The 19,114-nt window shown below is 39.8% G+C and overlaps 1 protein-coding gene across 1 annotated transcript; it reads right to left on the bottom strand.

Moving 5' to 3' along the window:
* Nucleotides 1-2,290: 2,290 nt before the first annotated feature.
* Nucleotides 2,291-11,068, bottom strand: LOC139734851 (S-methyl-5'-thioadenosine phosphorylase-like). The gene is made up of 7 exons (XM_071645636.1): nt 11,016-11,068; nt 7,781-7,867; nt 7,099-7,157; nt 5,984-6,254; nt 4,596-4,835; nt 2,830-2,952; nt 2,291-2,469 (listed from the first exon to the last, which is right to left on the bottom strand). The coding sequence occupies exons 1-7, from the start codon at nt 11,028-11,030 to the stop codon at nt 2,437-2,439; spliced, it is 828 nt and encodes a 275-aa protein (XP_071501737.1). The 5' UTR covers nt 11,031-11,068; the 3' UTR covers nt 2,291-2,436.
* Nucleotides 11,069-19,114: the final 8,046 nt, after the last annotated feature.

The following is a 19,114-nucleotide window of genomic DNA, read 5'->3' as shown; positions in this document are numbered from 1 at the left end:
TGCAAATGTTAAACATAAAGAGTTCAGGTTGTTCCGTATTCAAAGTTAATTAATGAAATAGCGATAAAATAAATACGAAATATCACTGGAACCAAATCTAAAAGATTTCATGTCAGGCAGCGATAAGGTGATCCATCAATTTCAATTTGCTTGTACACACAGACTCTGGCAACTCTGGGGAAATACAACCACAAGGTTCCCCCCCCCCCCCCCCTTTGAATTACAACATATACTCATTGTTTACTACATACATGTACATTGTACATAACACATGAAGGACTTAAGACAGCTGCTACACATTTTATCCCACTTGTTGCACAAAAATCTTGTTCTCAGTACAATGTTTGTGATAAATACAGAGCACGAGTCATTTGAAAAGCATTATTCATGAGCACATATTTGTTTATTCACACAGTCACACTGAAACTAGCATAAACCTTCATTTTATTTGAGAGTAAGCACACTGTGTGAAGAGAGAGGAAACATAACGTTCATCTTGCTTGCAATGAATGGACAAGCTTTCAACGTACAGGCAACTCCTCAAAGGTCTTCAAAGACTTTGGGACCTAAAGTTTTTTGTGGTTTTATCAATTTTGTTATACAGTGGACTCCTGTTATAATGAAATCCTGGGGATCGGTAGTTTTCTTTCATTATATGTATGAAAATTTTGCTATAACCAAACAAATAAAACAATTAAAAAAACAGAGAGCGGATAATGTTGCGAACTAAATGTTTACTTCGTTGTAACCAGAATTTCATTATAACCGTGTACCTTATAATGGGCATGCACTGTATCAAGTTTTTTTTTTTACTTCACTGCAACAAGATTTTTGTCATAACTGTGCTCATTATAACTGGAGTGAACTGTATTCCTGTCATCCAGATGGGAGAAGAAGCATCCCCTGATCAGAGCCATGAATCAGTGACACACTCTCCTATGGCCATGTGCATCAAGGGCAGATACACTGTAGTACGCTTCACGGTGCATGCTACAAATACAAAACACATGCACACTGCTCTGTGAGTGTTTATGAGTGAGTAATGTGTACATAGGAAGCACCCGCCTTGGATTACTTGATGTGTGTTTGGAAGTCAATAATGTTGCCCATGCTTTTTCCATCTTGAGGTAGCAAATAAAGGAGGAAAAGGGGGGGGGGGTATACTTGCTTCGTCAATGGAATACATATGAAACCCAACAAAAAGCCTGTCTGGAAAATTAGCTCGCAATTGCAAATTACAATGTAGTTTCTATTTGCATGTGTGATGAAAAGGTGTAAAAAGAAAGTCTTACAGTAATGGAATCTGGCTGTATTCATGTTCATCAAAGATGGAAAGACCTGTCCATGATCAAGTCTTATCCAACACTGACAGATGTGATATGTATTGCACCCTGCATACATATCATACTATACTATAGTACTGTGTTTACATGATGTAGTTTCAAAGACAATTTCTTGTGCAGTGAAAAGGGCAGTTCTCAAAATCTGAGGGCCTTGCATGATTCTATCGACATTTCACAGATTTGGGGATTTTGCTATGATAATACTTTCACAATAAGTAAGATGAACATTCAATATTTCAGCTTCACGTGAGAGCCCCATGTTTCCTTTTTTCTCCAAGGTAATCAGATCTGGAACAAAGGCTACACTTTTTCTCTTTCTTTGATCCTCTTTCAGCTGCAGTGATGCATGGCTTTATTCCCAGGCTTAGCTCATAAGGGAACCTCACTATAATTATTTCGTCATTGACAAGTCATGTAATGAAAGTGTGGGCATAGTCAGATATCTCAGTGCCAAATAAAGATGAAACTGTTTTAGAAGAAAAGTTAGCAACACACGCAAGCACTCAGAGCCCCTGTGTTTTCACTATAAAGGCACTTGCTCTGTAACTGAACAGACTTAAGGGTGTAAACAATATCAGTACATTCTATATAAATTCTTATCAGTGCATGAATGCGTCATCACTCCAGCTACTTAATAGCTATCTATGAGTTACACTTTAAAGGCAAAGCATTCTAAGATATGTACATTTTAAAACATCTTTTTATGGACGTCTTAAAAATACATTTTGTATACACAAAGCTACAAATCAAAATGAGTTCTTTAATCGTATTGATAAAACATAAATGATCAACATAAAGTAATACACAGGTATATCATAATGGCAGTAAAATTGGAAATGATTTGTTGGATGCATGTAATATCCTTATGCAGCAAAATCAACGCCATTTAAAAATATTCGGTCTCACACACAGTTGTTTTTTTTTTTTTTTTTTTATGGTATAGTGTGTATGATCTGTGTTATTTCTTGCAGGGACACATAGTCACTCCCAGTGAACCAGCATGAGTGCACCAGTTGCCATGTTGGATCTTCATACACTGCAAGTGAGTCTCCAAGAAGAGAGAGTCTTGATCTACAGGTTCGAAAAGGAGAGTTCACACTCCCATTATTGACTCCTTTGCAGTTGCCTGTTAAATCAAAAGAAATCAGAAAGATAGAAAGGTTTCAGTGCACGCTGGGAAAAGAAGCATGGACATAGTAGAAAGAAGCATAATATCCACAGGGATTTTAAGTAATGCACATCACAGGTAGTTGCACATCCTCATATTTGGCATGAACAAGAACTACTCCACCAATCTCTGACTTTGGCACACAGTAATCAGTAGGTTATGAGGCAGAGTAGCCTAAAGAGTGTCAACATTATCCCTTTCAATGTCATGTTACAAAAAGATGAGAACATTCTGTATTGAGGGCAATGGTATCTCTTACTCTGAAAAGTGATATGTGAGATAGACCCAAGCAAGGCATGTTGGTCATTCCATACTTACCTCATGAGCCTTGATGGTATCTTCCCAGTCAGCTTGGGCAAGTTTTGGAATGACATCAAGGAGGATTTTCTTGGCATTTGCAGCATTCATGGAAAAGGTCTTCATCACCACCTCAACAGAAACCTTGTGACAATAGGAATGAAAAAGTGATCAATAGAAGCATAGTAAATAACATTGTAGAGTACAAACCCCTTAGCACCTCCAGGTTTGTTACTATGTCAACCCATACTACCAGAAGGAAGCAAGAACTCATATAGAGGTCTGGACAAATTTATTGCACAACTGTATACTGCACAGTAGACTGATATAGGGAAGATATGGCAGTGGTGCAGACAAGCATATCTGCACCCAACATATTCACACATACATAATTATCACTTGAACACACACAGACAAGGGTGACTGCGGGTCATTCAGGGGTTAAAGGTTGAAATACACTTCGTACCTTACATTAAGCTCTGTAATATGGGTTAGCCAATATACAAAACAACATGCAAAACCTGGATTAAAGTCAAATAAAAATGCTAAACCTCAATAGATAAAAACATGTGCATATTCTATTGTGTCAGTCAACTTCAGGTTGCTCAAAAGATTTTCTCTATTAGTATTCCCTTAGGATTTTACCTAGGTGAGGTCAACTGTAATTGTATTAAATGTGTATTCTATTGAAGAGGATTGGGAAAGTATATCATGATAGCACAAACATACTGTATACGCTATAATTTTCGCGTACATAAATTTTTGCGAATTGCCGCTGTCACACATTTTCGCGAGTGGTTAAATTCGCGATTGGGGGACCAGAGAAAATATGAAGTGGCAAAGAAAGTGTGAATTTTCAACGTACTAGCAAATAAGAATGATACCAGTTATACACTGCATGAAAAAAACTTACCAAACTCTGCGAACTAGTAAGTTAGAATTCAACATTTTTGAAGTGGTTAAGTCCATCGCGCTAGATTTCTGACGAGTGGTCCCCTTGCGATAATGGATTGGCTCTCTACAGTATTCGTGAGTACACGTGGCCAGGACGTGCTACTCAGTATATATACGCAAACAAGCTTAGCCAGTATGGTCTGTTCGGTAAGCCATGACATGGTATACTAGTACCGGTACTGAAATGTTCGTATCATCAAGGCAAGTGATTCATTTTGGAAGGTAATATTTTCGTGTGTTGTTAATTTTGCGAATAGCTCCCGACTCGCGAAATTCGCGAAAATAAAAACCCCGCCAAATATATAGCGTATACAGTAATCTACTTATGTAGTCAAAGAGACTATCCACTATTGATTGCAGCTTGACTCTCTTGGTGCCATATTTCAGCTTTAAACCTATATTCAAAACTATATTGAGGAAGATTTGCAACACACTGACATTCATGTATGACACTGTCAGATTGATAGGCATAGGAGGAATCTGGTGGATACATGCCACCAAACGACTTCATCCATCATTCCAGACCAGACCAATGCGAAGATAATCAGTTACAACATTTTTCTCCTCCTTCTTCTAGATCTTCTTTTTCTTCCTATTTCTTCATTTCTTTCTTCCTTTTTAAACAACAAAAAAATTCTCTGAGCATCACAATACAAATTATTCTACTCTTGGAACGTTTACACATCGTGATATGTGACACAAAGCTTCCTTCTCGTCTGGGTACAAATATTCCTGGCATGCCATCTACTCTCATGGTTTGGTACCAAAATATTTCATAAGCTATCATTGATATCGCACTTTCTTGGTGAGAATCATGCCCTGGCTTTACTCACTGGTTCCTCAGACTCCCTCCAGCTGTCGTAGTCTGTTGGCAGGGCGATGGCTGCGTAACAGAGGCTCTGCTCCTTAGCAAGCACCACCTCAGGCACGGTCGTCATGTTGATGATGTCCCCCCCAAAGATTCGAAACATCTTGCTCTCTGCTCTCGAGGAGAAACGGGGACCCTCGATGGTGACCACGGTGCCCGTCGTGTGGCACTTCAGGCCGATAGACTCTGTTGATGCGATGAGTAACTGTGATGTGGTGTGTGTGTCAGATTTTCGGTGTGTTGCCAACAGGCAGCATATAGGATGAAATGAAACAGAGAAAGACAAAAATAGAGAATGGAATGGGCTTGGGTAAGTTGATGAAATACACTGGGGGTCAGCTCTTATAAATTCAGAAAATCATTTCATGCCTGTCAAGAATGACGCTTTCAAAATGCAGGTGGTCATTCTTTTTTCTTTTTTTTCTTTTCTCCTCAAAAGCAGATGATGGTCAATTATCCTTTAAAAAAAAAATGTGCAATTTTGATGAACGTGCAGATATTAATCAATCTCTTGTTCATATACATAGCAAGTGTAGAATACGCTCAGTCTCCATCACACTGCACCTAACATTATAAAAATTCAGCACCTTATGTGATACTAGTGAAAAACAATTTTTTGTTTGAATTGCATAATTTTAATGCAGTTTTTACAAGAAGAAAGTGGTAGTTTTCAAGTACTTCTCTTGAACAGGGAATGGTACTCGTCAACATACTAGACATTTCATACCTAATGTTTTTTGTGTACTTTCTTAGAAATATGACACAGTTACAGCACATTTCCAAAAAGTTTCTTACAGTAAGGGATGATATGTTTCTTGCAGCCAGTATCTTTTAATTGTTTCATTGACATTTAATAAAAGGATAGAAAACAATCTCGGAAACAACTGCTTGTACTCAGACTCTGTATATCCGAGAGACAGTAAAACAGCATGCAGCATTTCATTAACATTGAAAACTCTCACTGATTCTTACTCAAGAGCACCAGAAGGAATAAATATAACATGCATATACATGTACATTGGTGAGATGTGAAAGTGTAGGCCTATGTACAAAAGTACTTTTATCCGAGCGCTTACTGAAATTGGGCCAGCATGAGAAAAAAACTTGCACACAAGTTTATATACTACAGTGCACTCCCATTACAATAAATGTGGTTATAATGAAATTCTCATTACAACAAAGTAAAAAACTAGATCGCAAAGTTATTCCCTATACCTCTACTTTCCTGTTCGGTTATAACGAAATCTTGATACGACAAAAGAAACATGCCGGTCCCAAGGACTTGAATATAATGGAAGTGCACTGTACTACAATACATAGAACAACCCTTGCAAGGACAATGACACCACATACCTCACGAGACTTCTCGCAGAAGGGTGAGTGCATGGCCAAGTGGGATATGCCCTGAGGGCCGTCCTTTGTCCCATCGTAGAACGTCTGCACCCGCCGATGGGTGCGGTCAATGAACTGGTCCGGAATGACGATGTGGCCGGGGGCGATGTGTTCCTGGAGGGAGCCACAGGCTGTAGTCACTATCAGGTGAGTGCAGCCCTCCTGCTTCAGGGCATAGATGTTGGCACGGTAGTTCACATTGGAGGGCATGATGTTGTGCTTTCTGCCATGTCTGTTTGGTGGGAGGGCAAACCCAAATATTATGGCTGGTCAATCTGCAATCCCATGTCTCTCTTTATACAAGCCCTGACCCATGGAAAGTCTCTACCGGCTGAAATGTATCTCGTAACGCATGGCTGACAGCCTTCAATCATTCTGAATTGCATTAGATCTGCAATAAATGGCAGCTTTCTTCTAATGCTGTATATTCATGCCATATGTATTGCAGAGTTTTTATTTTTGCCAGTTGGGTGCCATTCACAAATTTAACAACACATGAAGATATTAAAGGGGCTGTACAGTACTGGTTGAGGTGAGGATTCAGCTTTTAACATTTTGCTAGATATTTAGAAACCACTCTGTGAAATGTTAAAGAGCATATGATTCTAAGAGGAATCAAAAGTTTATTTGATGAAAATCGATTTTGAAATGACTGAGATATCTAAATACAAGGTAAAACAAAGAGATCCTAATAAAATTCTTGGCCTGTCAATCTTTACAATAGGATTGCTTTTTTGGATATCTAAGCCATTTCAAGGCTAATTTTCACCCAATAAATATTGAATCCTTCTTAAAATTACATGCTCTTTCATATTTCATAAGAGGTTTCTCATTATCTCACCAAAGTGCAGACATATATTCCTCTGTTTATGACTGTCCTCAACAATTGCAAATTAAACCACTCGTGAAATTGTATGTCCCAATTCACAAAACCCTTGATTTTTACAATAAATGATTTGTAACAAGTGTCCATGATAGAATATAATTCTCAGAAGAATAAAGTATGTTGCACACTTTGAAATCAAGCACATCTGAATCCACACACATCATTAGACAGGTCGGTCTCATATTAGTACCTGGCAAGCAAGACACAGTCTACTCCACCAATTTGACCAAGAATAAGAGCATCAGAGGGCTGCAGAAATCAGGAGACAAACAAACAAAGAAAAAAATGAAGTTAGGTTTTCATTCAAAAACACTCAGATTTCAAAACTATGTGGTAAATTTCATTCTGAATTGTTTCTTTGTTTTGAAGCTGAAAATCAAGGTATGGAAATTATTATGGTATAAAATCAATAGAGATTGTCAAACTGAATCCAATTACATTTCTGGCTGCGAAAGGTCCCAATGTGCGGTGAATTGGTAATGACACTTCCATAAATCTGTCATTTCATTTGCTCAAGTAGCTTTCTGTTACATGGACTAGCATTATTTCTCTTACTGGCAAACTTTGACAGGAGCATGTACATGTATCATGATTAATACTCTGACACAGAGGAAAGACTCATACAGCTGTATATTCCATCCCATATGTATGTGAGGCAGAGAATGAAATGTACAAAGTATTGTACCAAAAAAAAGATAATGATATCTTGTGATATACTATCATATGGCCCCTTTCAGATAATACACTTAATGTACAGAAAAAAGAAAGGCTTCACATGCATGAAAATATCTGCAAAACTCAAGGGGATGATAGCATTTATAATCTGTAAACACCAAAGCATTCATATCTTGCTTCATGTCACAACTTTGTACCTTTCCATATGGGGTCTCTACAAACTTTTCCTGTCTGCACTGCAGAATATCTGGGTCATCCAAGCCAGATCCACCAATAATTCCAACCTGTTGTAGAATGGACAAAAATGTTAGAATGTCATTTCTATAGCTTACAGATTATTCAAAATAAACAATTACTGACAAGTGTTTGGCTGAAACAGTACTGATACTTGTGTATTAGGTATCAGTAAAGCTCTACACAGCCTTGGAAATGTCAAGTTTCATCATTCAAATTTCTTTTATAACACTGTATTTAAGCACATTGGCACACAGATTTTCATGACTACCTGGCATTCTATAGGACCCCCAGAACAGCTTTGAACATGAGTCCTTACGCCCTTGGTTAACAACAACAACAACGACAAAAATAAGAACAATTTGCCCAGTGTTATACTATCCATGCCCAACTACCCTCTTTATGTACCAAAAAGTATCCAACTCATATGGCCATTTATCTGCCTCAAACATTTATTGTTGCTCAACATCAATACTGCAAAGCCCAGAGGACCCGATTAACTTGATACAGATTCAAATCCTCAAAATAAAAGCAGAAGAGTTATCTTAAATCCTGCAGTTCATCTTCCAACAATCGCTGGACACATGTGACCTTCCGCTTAGCTAGGGGAAAGCTAACATCACTCCTTTAAAATAAGGTTCAACGTGGCACCAATCCAGCAAATTATCACCCCATCTCCTTGATGAGCACTTGTTGCTGTTGATGTTTATATTCCTCACCAAAGATTACTTCATAAGCTGAAGTTTATGGCATTTGTCATGGCATAAAGCAATGGATATCAACCATCTCCAGCATATGTACACTATTATGGGAAGTATTCTGATTTGCACCCTGCTCGGAAGCGGTTCTCTGCAAGAAGGTCCATGGATCACATCTCTTCCTTCTTTTTGTCAGCAACATTCATGACAACATCAAAAGCACCACTAGGTTACACTGCTGATGACTGTCTGCTGTACTTCGAAGTAAAAATAAGTGACGAAAAAATCTCCTTACAAGGCGGCATCAATACAATTGCTGAATGGTCACAGCGCTGAGGTGTGAAATTCAGTCCTTCAGAATGGGAATCAAAGCAAGTCAATAGGAAAAGAGACTTGGAAAAAAAAAAACACACCATTCAACACCCTTGGTGTTACTCTTGAAGCATCCAAGCAGATCAAGTACCTTGGCATTTGTATCCAAAATAATCTGTGCTGGAACAGCAGACCCAACAAGCAACAACCACTAGTACCGGTACCAGGTATCTGGGTAGCATTTCATGAAAGTTGTCAGTCTCTGACAATCACCATGGTAACAGTCTGAGTCAGTGACGAGAGCATCTCAGCCAATCAAACCCAAGGATTTTGCTTAAATTGTCGGAGACTGCCAACTTGTCAGTGCTGACTAAATTGATAAAACACCCCCCTGGTGCGGTGTCCTGAATTCACTCAGACATAACTTCCCCTATTGTTCAGCCTCTGAGAAGGAGAATTTTTATCATGCTTGTTCATCCTAATCTTGATTATGCCATTGCTGCATGGGACCCATCAATACTAGAAAGAAGAATATTTCTTCCATCAAATAAGCTCAGACAGACACTGCGACAGTAGAGACAAGCACCTTGCATTGTTAAAACACATAATGACAGAGAAGCGAGCATCACTCAGCTCCCTTTATAGCCTTAGTTCGCTCAAATGGAAACCCTCACTTCAACACAAATGGGAAGCACACTGAATAGACTATCCTGTTTTCACAAGGTCAAGGTGCTACAAACAGAACTTGACACACACACAGGCTACATTCGTCCTAAATCAGAAAGAAGTCGATGGGGACAGTCAAACCAGGTTTAAACTTAGGTAGATCTAGTATTACTATTACTTCGCTCCGATACATCTACGCCTACAGGAACTCTTTTCCCCCCCTCGAACTAAGGAATGAAGGATATTGAACAGCCTTCTTAAAAGTGCTCAAGTGCAATCTCCAAAAGTGATCAGGACAAAGGCCAAGTGAAAATGCTAAAATTTCATGTTTTTCCTCAATACCTCCTCAGAAAATCATCTGTGAACTTTAGTAAATTAGACTGTACAATTGTAGGAGTGTAGTAGAAACAAACGTACAATTTACAAAGTAACGTTACTCATTAGATCTAATGTAGGCCTATATTTTTATGTAAACTTAGGCCTAATTTACTTTTAAAGGACAAGTTCACCTTCATAAACATAAGGATTGAGAAAATGCAACAATATTATTAGAACACATCAGTGAAACTTTGAGGAAAATTGGACAATCGATGCAAAAGTTATGAATTTTTTAAATTTTTGTGTTGGAACCGCTGGATGAGGAGACTACTACAGCTTGTGAGTCATATGCGTACAACAGTATAAAGAAAATGTAAAAGAAAATTCAACATATTTTCACCTTTTTCGCATAATAAAAGAGCACTTGACTTGCCTCTTTCTTAAGGCAGGGGGAATAATATTACCCATAACATTTGTCGGTAACGAGTCAGGGGAATGTGTACTTTTTTCAAAAGATGGAATTTTGTGAAATTCTCTTTATATTTTCCTTTTAACTGTTGTACGCATGTGACATCTAAGTTATTCATACACTGCAGTAGTCTTCTCATCCAGCGGGTACTGCACAAAAACTTCAAAAATTCATAACTTTTGAACGGATTGTCTGATTTTCCTCAAACTTTCAATGATGTGTTCTACTAATATTGCTACATTCTCTCAATCCTTATGTTTATGAAGGTGAACTTGTCCTTTAAAGTTTTAGTAGGCCCATTGGGCATTAGTTAGGTATATTACATGAAGACACGTGTCGTATGAATGACATAATTGCCATAATTCCATCATCCAAGGCAATGCAACATATTATAGTAAAACACCATCACGATTATCACTAACGTTAACACTGACAGTTATACATCACTGCACGGCTCTGAACAATGCCGAAGTTAGCTCAACTATGGTCCATGGAGGCGTAGCTGGGCCGACACATCCATGTTTCAACATCACAGCCACAGCAGAGCGAGCAGACTCCCTCAATCGCTATCATCCGAGCCGAGTGGCATCCCACACAGGCGGCCGCAGCCGGCTCGGAAACGTGGCCTGAACCCGCTGAGGAAACGTTGCTGCGTACAGTGCTGATTGCATGCATTCACGTGTCTGCACGGAGCACGGCTACTTTTCAACAGATTACAGTTGCAGTTTCCATTACCTTGATTGCGGTCATTCTTAGTGATTGTGCGCTTCCGGCCGCGGCACGATGGAGGTGACTGCCGAGGTGACGTGTACTGTCGTTCGTAAAAACTGTATTTTAGAAGGTTAAGGTAAATGGTACACACACGTTATTATGTCTTTTAGATGAAGCTGTGCCTGTGGAGTGTATGCACCAGCTATGCACTCGTGTAGAGATCGTACACGGAGGAAGATGATCAACTCTCCCGATTTTACACGGCCGCTGGTGAAACGCAAGGTGGCGCCCGCCCTCTAGCGTTCAGCGGGGATAATCGAACCATGGGTCGGCAGCACTGAAATCTATCTAGTGGTCAGAAGATTTCGATGGCAGGCTTGTGTCAACCTATAGGAATCAGAAGCGGATCTGGGGGGGGGGGGGGGAAAGGGGGGGGGGAGGGGGGTTGGTTGCAACCCCCCCCCCCAAAAAAAAAAAAAAAAAATCCGGGGACCATTTTTTTTTATCTTATCTTTTTTTTTAACTTGTAATTTTATTTTTTTCTATTTATGTATTTATTTTATTTTTTATTATCATTATTATCATTATTATTTGGCAATGATCTCTATACCAAAAATAGTGGTGTGTTAGATGCAAGAAAACGCCATTTTCACACACAGATTTTTCAAAAATTCTCCCTACTGTGGGACAGGGGGACTCCCCCCTCCCACAGCCTCCCCCCTCGCTCGCTCCGCTCGCTCGGGCTCGGTCGCTACGCTCCCTCGCATACCGCCCCAACCCCCCCCCCCCTTTATAAAAAGCTAGATCCGCCCCTGGGAATTTTCAAATAATTATTATATGCCTTTTCAGCGCTCTTACTTTCAAATAATCACTTCTTTATCAGGGCCGGCGCAGCGTTTTTTAAAGTGTGGGGGCCCACTTCCGGGTTTCGCTTGCTCATCTCTACCCGTCCACTTCCGGGTTTCTTCAGCTGACATAACCTTACCGCCGCCATACTTCAAGATCTCTATCTATTTCTATTTTAGTGCCGTTTACGTACTTCCGGGTTGAAAAAAGTGTGGGGGCCCAAAGTGATGACACCTCATATATTCTTTTGCATGGTGCACAAAAAGTGTGGGGGGCCCGAGCCCCCACGGCCCCCACGGCTGCGCCGGCCATGTTTATGTGAATGAAAGTATACATTTTTGGAGTGAAAACTAGTCAAAGAATCCACTGTTATATCATATTTTCTCTAAAAACATGAGGGTACTTTTTCTCCTCAAGAAAATGGCAAGAATTTTTGTCAACTTCACATTTTCGCTGAAATGTTATTTTGTAGTAATGCCTTACTGAGTAATGCTAAACCTCGCTTGAAAATTTTGCTACAATTCTTGTCAGGCTTATAATATTTTTGAATCCGAGCAATTGAAAAAAGGTTTGAACTGACAAAAAAAAAGAAGGTTTAAAACATTTTTTTACGGGTAATTCTTGTAGGTTAAAATTTCATATTTAATTACATAAGTTTTTAGACAATACACGTTGACTTTTTTTTGCCATTTTCTTTAAAAGAAAAATATTTATATTTAGGAACAAAATAAACAGACCTTTAGCAGCTAATAATATCACAGCTTATCATCATGACTATAACTTACGTTTCTGTGACATTTCTCAAGATATAATTTAAATCAGAGAATTTTATCTGCTCTTTATTTATTTATTATTATTATTTTCAATGGGAGCGGTTCGGTTATGTGAGTCTATATGGGCTACGCCATTAAAATGGATTATTGTGAGACTCAGGTTCAGTTTTTGGTATCTCATTGAATGAAAATAGTTTCTGTAATTTACTCGGCGGTTTATTCAATTCAATCAAAAGTTCTCTAGATAGCTTTCACAACTTTCCCGGATCATTCAGGCTACACATGCACAACAGGGACTGTTATTCAAAACTGCATTTACAGAATATATAGATGGCTTGGATATAAACTGGACTTCTGCTTAAAAATTTGGATTTTCATGATTGAAACAACCACAATAAAATTACGGCAATACACAATATCAATTCAGAGTTATACATTAGGTTTAGGTTTTTTATTCAAATGAATACTTGACAAGTATAAGAGTGAATTATTTGACTACTAGGCACCGGCATAGCCAAGGGGGGAAGGGGGGGGGGGGAGGCGGCGATGTGGGCAGTCGCCCCCCCCCCCCCCCCCCCCCCTCAAGTGGACCGGAGATTTGGATGGTGGGGGATGAAATATTGCTTGTATAAACACTGTAAGCACGTGCATGAAGCTGGTCCCTTTCAACCTTTCATTAAGATTATAATTTTTCAATGTTTTACTCAAGTGTGCACCAGATCGTTGAATTTCAATTCTAAAATAGCAAAATCTCTCCCGCATGGGAAGGGGTATCCCCCTCCCACATGGGCCCTTCCCACCACACTTCGGTTCTTTTACTGGCACATTTAGATTGACAGATTCCAAAATGTTTTATCTAAGTTTGCATCAGATCCATGACTTCAATTCTATTAAATGTACAAGTTCCCTAATCCTCGTTTAATTTGCCTTTATCTCGCTCGGTCGCTGTCGGTTCTATCCATTGATTTAGACTCTATGAGTACTTTGGGGATTGACAGTTATTTTCCGAATGCCGGATTCCACAAAAGTGCGCATCATATGTCAATCGTAAAATGCAAACGTTCCGTTAGGGAGGGGGCTACCGCTTACCCTTTACACACCGTCCCCCTTCCCCTGACAACTTCCACGTATCATTAATTTTAGTAGGCCTATATATCACACGGTGATGTCGCACACTCGGAACGAGATATAACCACAATTAAATCATTCAATTATCTGTGAATGCTTCTTTTTTCTATTTCTTTAATAGAAAAAAAAATCCAACTTTTCACCAAAAGTGTACACCAGATCGCTGAATTTCAGGTCTAAAAATGCAAAATATTCCTCGCGTGGAACGCCACCCTCCCACACCCTCGCACAGGTATTTCAAATCCACGTTCCCCTCCCCTAATCGTGAAAACGGATCGACGCCCCTGTCCCTTCCATTCCCTTCGTCCTCTCGGTCTCTCCGCTCTTGGCCCACCCCCATCGATTAAACTGAACGATGCCCCCGGGGATGATTGCTTTAATTGACCTAAATCAAGAAAATTTAGAAACGCAGTATACTCGTATATGGAAATATCTACTACATTATTACATACAAAGAAATGAATATTACTATTTAATTGATTTCATTTTTTGCATTTATGCAGGGCGAGGCTATGTTTTTAAAAGTGAGGGTGTCAAAATCGTTTTTCAAAAAGAAAACAAAGAAAAGCGAAACAGCAACAAAAAGGTCTTTATATTTTTGACGTGCAATTTTCGGCCGAAAGTAGCTGACAAGCAACAACAACCAAAAAGAACAAAGAGTCTTCACATTGCTTGCTGCCACTTCCCTCCCATCTTTTATTTCATGCAAAAAATGTCGGGGATGCAAACTTCAATCCCTTTGTCCTCTGCAGGTGGGGGGGGGGGGGGGCAGCCCCCGACCAAGCTCCCCCACTAAGCTTCCCAAGCCCCCCACCCCCCAGGTCCGGTTATTGGCTTGCAATCGTTATTGTATGTGATGGTGACTATCATCAATCATCCCCCCCCCCCCCCCCCACTCCTTGGTACGGACTTACGCCAGTGCATACTAGTAGACTGTGGCCACACTTTGAACATTGATAATTTTCGAAATATGCAACAAAATGGGTGCACCAGAACGTTTAACTGCAAATTGTCTCGCTCGTGTCGATAGGAGGGGGAATAGGGCCTCTCCCCTCCCAAATCCTCTTTCTTTGTATCCTTCCAAATGTATTGCTACACTTCTCTGATTGACAATTCCAGATATTCCAACGAAAGTGTGTGCCAGATCGTTGAATTTCAGTTCTAAAAATGAAAAAGCTCCCTCGAATATGGGAGACGTATCTCGCCACCTTCCCATGGCTTGGTCCCCTCCATGGCAATTTCCAATTTTTTCACAAAAAAGTACGCCACTGATCGCTTTATTTCAATTCTTAAAACGCACAAATCTCCGTAGTTTGTGGGAGGGGGCACCCCTTCCCACACCCTCCCCCTTGTAGACCTTGTACATACACAATGATTAGATGCACACGCGGAATAAGAGCCAAATTTCGTAATTTAGCTTTTAAAACTTCCCTGAAAAAAAATACTTATCATCTAGTTATTTGTTCTTTGCGGGAAAAATTAAAACATTTTAAGTATTTTACCGAAGGTTTTGCACCTGATCGCTGTATTTCAGGTCGGAAAATGCGAAATCATCTTCCTGTTGGAGGAGATATACCCCTCTCCTACACCCTCGTTTTCATGCTCTTTCTGTTTGCTGAACAGACAGCGTTCATGATATTCATCGTAATACAAGATTTTTTTAATGGTTACATTTTTAGGGCAAATTGTTTAATAATAATCTATATAAAAATAGTGCTATATACCAGCTAAAGCAGTGGGACCGTTTTAAGTTGATAAAACACGCAAAAATGCATCAAATTGCACCGTTTACAATATCAAAGTGCAAAAAAGTAAAAAAGTTCTCACGGGGGGGGGGGGGGGGACACCCTCCTCCAATACCCCCCCCCCCCCCCCCCCCTAAGATCAACATCCTGACGGCTATTTCGGTGCTATTGTATAGGTTATCTAATTATAAAGGCTACTACATAATAACAGTATATACAGATACGTACATACAACCAAACTTGGATACTTGAAAATCGAAATAACGATGAACCTGTTGATGGTTCGGTGTAGATATTGGTGCAGATTAATGCACTGCACCTATTCCTGTATTTACTCATAATTCTCTAGATCTACAGAAAATGTCTTCTTACTTGAATTCATAGCCTGTCTTTGGTCTCACACAAACATAATGCAAATAGTGAAAGCGCATGCTCAGGCACCACAGCACATGGCCTGGAAACTTCACCCGCTGAAATTTATCCCCGCTGAAAGCTAGTTGGCGCACTCCTTGCCAGCGTTTCACTTTTCGACCGAGAGTTGGTCATCTTATTCACAGAACTCCTAAGGCCCCGTTGGCGTTTTTTTTTAAAGACGGCACAGATTGGGGCAAGGCGCGTGTTAAACCTATGGGAAAAACGTTGGGTTAGGGTTTATGGTTAGGGTTAGGGTTAGGGTTAGGGTTAGGGTTAGGGTTAGGGTTAGGGTTGGGGTCAGGGTTAGGGTTAGGGTTAGGGTTTGATGGTTAGGGTTAGGATTAGGATTAGGGTTAGGTTTAGGGATAGGGTCCCCAATCTGTGCCGTCTAAAGAAAACACGCCGTTGGCGTTGACAGAAAGTTGCAATCAGTTGCAAATAATTGTTAATTTTGAAACAACCATTCTGATTGGCTCAGGGTCTGCCCTATTAAGAAGACATGCATGCAACACTGATTTTGATTGGCCAGTGACAATCAGTCGCAAGAGTACACAGACCCAGGGGGGTGGGGGTGGGGTTCAGAGCAAGGGTACACAGACCCAGGGGGGTGGGGTTCAGAGCAAGAGTACACAGACCCAGGGGGTGGGGTTCAGAGAGGTCCAATTTTCATTTTATTATTATTATTTTTTTTTTTTTTTTTGGGGGGGGGGGGCACTTTTTCTTGCACTTGCGAAGGACCCAGGGAGTGGGGTGCAGAGCTAGAGTGTGCTCCGCCCCGATATTACATTAATGCAACCTATGACGTCATTTATGTGAAATGAGTGAAGCTCCTGACGTCATTATGAATATCAAAATTAGTGACGTCATTTGTTACCCCTTTCACTCATCAATACGTCCTATTACATTATTTGTTTTTTATTTCATTCCTCATTCATTTTTGTAATTTCTTTTTTATGTATCCTATATTTATACAACTGACATTAATCGTGAGATAAGTTGCTAGTGTATGTATATCTTATTTCCTGCCTTTCTTCAAGCAAAATTGGGCCCATTTGTGACCTCTTTTTCAAAAAATCAGCCCAAATTAGGTCATTTCTATGGCAACTTTGTGCTGAAAACAATGTTTTTCTCAAACAAAAAATGCAACACCTTCTCAACGATAAACACCATTTTAGATTTATATAAGTATGTAAATTTAATTGACTGGAGTTGAGACCTAACCTGTGAGAGACCGTTAGCTACCATGGTTACACTCAAACTTGCCTGTAGCCATTATAACACAGCTGTCCAGAAATCACAATTTTCATTATTAGTGGTGTATTATGTATCTTCCATCTCAGTAGCTGGATTTTTTTGTTGTTTTTTGTTTTGCATTTGGCACAATCATAAGACAAGCTGACATTTCGTTCAAGTCAGTTAGGCATAGAACATAGATTAAGTCAATTTCTCATAAAATGAGACCCTCCTCCACCTCCGCCCCCACTCCCAATAAAAATGGTTGGTTCATGGCTGTTCCTTTCTTGCAGTCCTGTAGGGTGTTTCACCAAACTTTTCATTGGTTTCAGTTTCACTTCACTGGTTTCAGTCTCGCTATCTCACTTTTCTGATTGGTATGTTTCATTCACGAGGGACTTGCTAAGTGAAACTGAAAACACTAAGTGGCACTGATCTCACTGAAATCAATGTTGGTGAAACGGGTCTTGCATGAACTTCTGTACGATACCAAAGCAAGCTCATTATACTCGAGAGACTACTACATATACTGTACTTCTGAAAGAAATGAAGCACTGTTAACAGAAACTGGATACACATTTTGTCATAGATCACATTAGTCCAGTCAAATAGGGTTTCACCCACCGAAAATTGCAACAGTAGGAATTCCACTGCAGTGCTACTTATGGGCTCCTAAACACCATACTAAAAGTCCCAAGAAATCCAGTTGGGCAAAGTGACTAAATTTCCATGATATGCAAATTAGCTCCCATTATGATAAAAATACAGTGTTTCATGAAAACTAGGCTTTTAGGTTTCAGATTGGAACACCGAAAGTGTTGAAACCTATGTTTACAATGTCAGTTAGTGCGATGTAAACATTTCACCATGTACATAGTCTGAACCTCATTTGCATAATGTGCAAATTAGCTCCTATAATGATGAAAATACAGTGTTTCCATGAAAACAATGATTCTAGGTTTGAGATTGGAACACAGTTTCCTCACCCACTCCAGTCGATGTGTCCAACTGTGAACTGTTATACAGATTAATATACAGCTCTGAAGTCCACTTCAATGGCCTGCCCACATCACATGGTCTTTCATTGGTCAGTGATATAAGCATGTCATCAACATGGCTCATCAGCGTAAGATGTGATACTTCAAAGAATAATGGACAGTCTAATACACCTTCCTCTCCTGAACTGCCATTTATTCCAGGTGGGTTAGAGTTTGTCTTTCTATGAGCATTGCAGATGTACATGTGTATACATACAAGTTGCATAGCACTTTGTGTATGGTGTCACTGTAGAATAGATAATGTGATCTGCTGCAATGTATGTCAATTATGTAGAAATGTATGTCATAATCCCAGGGTCTTAGGGACTATGCACAATGATCCTTACATGTACATTTGTACAAGTGACAGGTAAATGAGTTTAGAAATCATCTTTTCATATGTGTCAGCTTCTTTGCAGTGTCATCATGACCATTTATTATTTTTTTAACACAAGAAATTTGAAAAAAAAAATCTTGAATCCCTGCCGCCCCTGGTAGTGCACGTCACATCTGAGATATCCAAAACACCAACACCAGTTTTTTATCCTGTACGGGGGGCCCCAGACAGTAGCCCCAAAGTGCCTCAACCATACGTAATATCAGCTGCATAGAAAAGGGTCTTGACAATTCAGAGATTTCAGAGATGTCCCAAACACCGAAGCCAGTCCGAACTAGACTTATCACGGTACGGGGCCCTGTAGGCTACAGTAGCCTGAAATGCCATCTCGTATGATTTTTTTTTTTTAAGAGCCGAAAAGAGTCATGACTAATTGCAATGGAATTAGAAGGTCCTGCACAACAACTGAGATATACCCAAAACCCCAACAAGTCAGATAGGGACCCTAGGCCTACACAGTTTAAGAATAGCCCCCCCCCCCCCCCCCCCCCCCCCCATATGACTCTATCTAGCTGAAAAGAGTAATGACTATAATTTCTTTTGCAGTGGA

Source organism: Diadema antillarum, unplaced genomic scaffold (assembly GCF_040938485.1).
Source record: "Diadema antillarum isolate AM-2024a unplaced genomic scaffold, OU_Dant_1.0 seq00000550_RagTag, whole genome shotgun sequence".
NCBI classification, from domain to species: domain Eukaryota; kingdom Metazoa; phylum Echinodermata; class Echinoidea; order Diadematoida; family Diadematidae; genus Diadema; species Diadema antillarum.
Note: the sequence above shows the minus strand (reverse complement) of the source record. Positions and strands in the feature narration are given on the sequence as shown.

What these genes read in the sequence shown, in the direction of transcription:
- LOC139734851 (XM_071645636.1), bottom strand. An exon ending in TAGAGACCCCATATGGAAAG is followed by an intron (nt 7,158 to 7,780) that starts GTACAAAGTTGT and finishes TGATTTCTGCAG; the next exon opens with CCCTCTGATGCTCTTATTCT. An exon ending in ATACCATCAAGGCTCATGAG is followed by an intron (nt 2,470 to 2,829) that starts GTAAGTATGGAA and finishes TTGATTTAACAG; the next exon opens with GCAACTGCAAAGGAGTCAAT.